At 40.5% G+C, this 1,775-nt stretch overlaps 1 protein-coding gene across 1 annotated transcript; it reads right to left on the bottom strand.

Annotated features, from left to right (window-relative positions):
• Nucleotides 1–772: 772 nt before the first annotated feature.
• Nucleotides 773–1,135, bottom strand: LOC137732752 (uncharacterized mitochondrial protein AtMg00860-like). The gene has a single exon (XM_068472030.1). The coding sequence runs from the start codon at nucleotides 1,133–1,135 to the stop codon at nucleotides 773–775; it is 363 nt and encodes a 120-aa protein (XP_068328131.1).
• Between the last annotated feature and the right edge of the window lie 640 nt (nucleotides 1,136–1,775).

The following is a 1,775-nucleotide window of genomic DNA, read 5'->3' as shown; positions in this document are numbered from 1 at the left end:
ATTTCCATTGGGGAACGGGAAGTGGCTGCATCAACCCAAAAGGTATCTTCCTTTTAGCGTTAACCTACTAGCAAATTGCACATCTACTCACATACTCGGCAATTTCCCATTTCATGCTAGGCCAACAGTAGAAAGGCCGAATGGTATGATACATTTTAGTACTTCCAGGATGCATTGCATAAGCTAAAACATGTGCCTCATCAAGAATATCTTTCTTTAGCTCAACAATATTCGGCACGTATATCCGTTTCTCCTGCATAAGCATGCCATCAGATTCCCGCATTTTGAGGTCTTTCTTTTTCCCTTGTGACATTGCCTGAATTAACTCTTGAATTTCTTCGTCATTCACCTAAGCCCTGAGTATACGATTAATCAAAATCGGCCTGACCTGAAAGTTAGCAAGTAAAGCTTCCTTCCGATCTTCCACCCCCAATTTCACTCCAATGGATCTCAAGTCTGTGAGAAGAGGAACACGACAAGCATATAAAGCATTAACTCGACCTTGGGATTTTCTGCTAAGCGCGTTTGCCACTACATTTGCACGACCAGGGTGATACTCAATCGTGCAATCATAATTGCTGAATAACTCTATCCAGCTCCGTTGTTAGAGATTAAGATCTCTCTGGGTGAAAAGATACTAAAGACTCTTATGATCTGTAAAGATCTTACACTTTTTTCCATATAAATAATGCCTCCAAATCTTCAAGGCAAAGATAATGGCTGCTAACTCGAGATCATGCGTCAGATAATTCATCTCATGAGGCTTCAATTGTCACGAAGCATAAGCAATCATGCTTCCATGCTGCATTAGCACATAGCCTAAACCATTCAAGGAAGCATCACTATAAATCTCAAAGTTACCACCGTCATCTGAGAGTGCCAAAACAGGTGCATGAGTGAGACAATACTTAAGCTGCAGGAAACTCCATTCACAATTATCGTCCCACTCAAATTTAACATCTTTCCTCGTCAACTTTGTCAGTGGTAAAGCTATAACTGAGAAATCTTTAACAAACAGTCTATAATAACCTGCCAAGCCTATAAAACTTCGTACTCCAGTGACGGTTCGTGGCTGCTCCCAATTTTCAACGGCAGCTACTTTCTGAGGGTTCATGTGAATACCCTGGGCCGACATTACATGCCCCAAAAATGCCACTTGATCTAACCAAAATTGGCATTTGCTAAATTTAGCATACAATTAGTGTTTTCTCAATTTCTTCAAAACTAAAGTGAGATGTCGAACGTGTTCTGTGTTAGACTTGGAATACACCAAAATATCATCAATGAAAACGATAACAAACCTATCGAGGTATGGCTTGAATATCCGATTCATCAAATCCATAAAAGCTGCAGGTGCATTAGTTAATCCCAGTGGGATTACGAGGAACTCGTAATGACCGTACCGAGTCCTAAAAGCCGTCTTAGGAACATCTTCACTTCTGATTTTCATTGACAATACCCAGACCTCAAATCAATCTTGGAAAACACGCAGACACCTCGAAGCTGATTAAATAAATCATCCATATGTGGCAACATATAACGGTTTTTAATCGTTACCCGATTCAACTGTCGATAATCAATACACAGCGTCAAAGTCCCATCTTTCTTCCGGACAAATAAAACTGGAGCTCCCCAAGGTGAAGTACTAGGCTGAATAAAACCTTTATCAAGCAATTCTTACAGCTGGGCTTTTCATTCCCTCAACTCAGCAAGAGCCATTCGATAAGGAGTTAAGGAAATAGGATCAGTACCCGGAAGTAAATCAATGGTGAACT

The sequence above is a fragment of the Pyrus communis genome, chromosome 4, assembly GCF_963583255.1.
Source record: "Pyrus communis chromosome 4, drPyrComm1.1, whole genome shotgun sequence".
In the NCBI taxonomy this organism is placed as follows: Eukaryota; Viridiplantae; Streptophyta; class Magnoliopsida; order Rosales; family Rosaceae; genus Pyrus; species Pyrus communis.
This window is presented reverse-complemented; position numbering and strand designations above follow the sequence as displayed.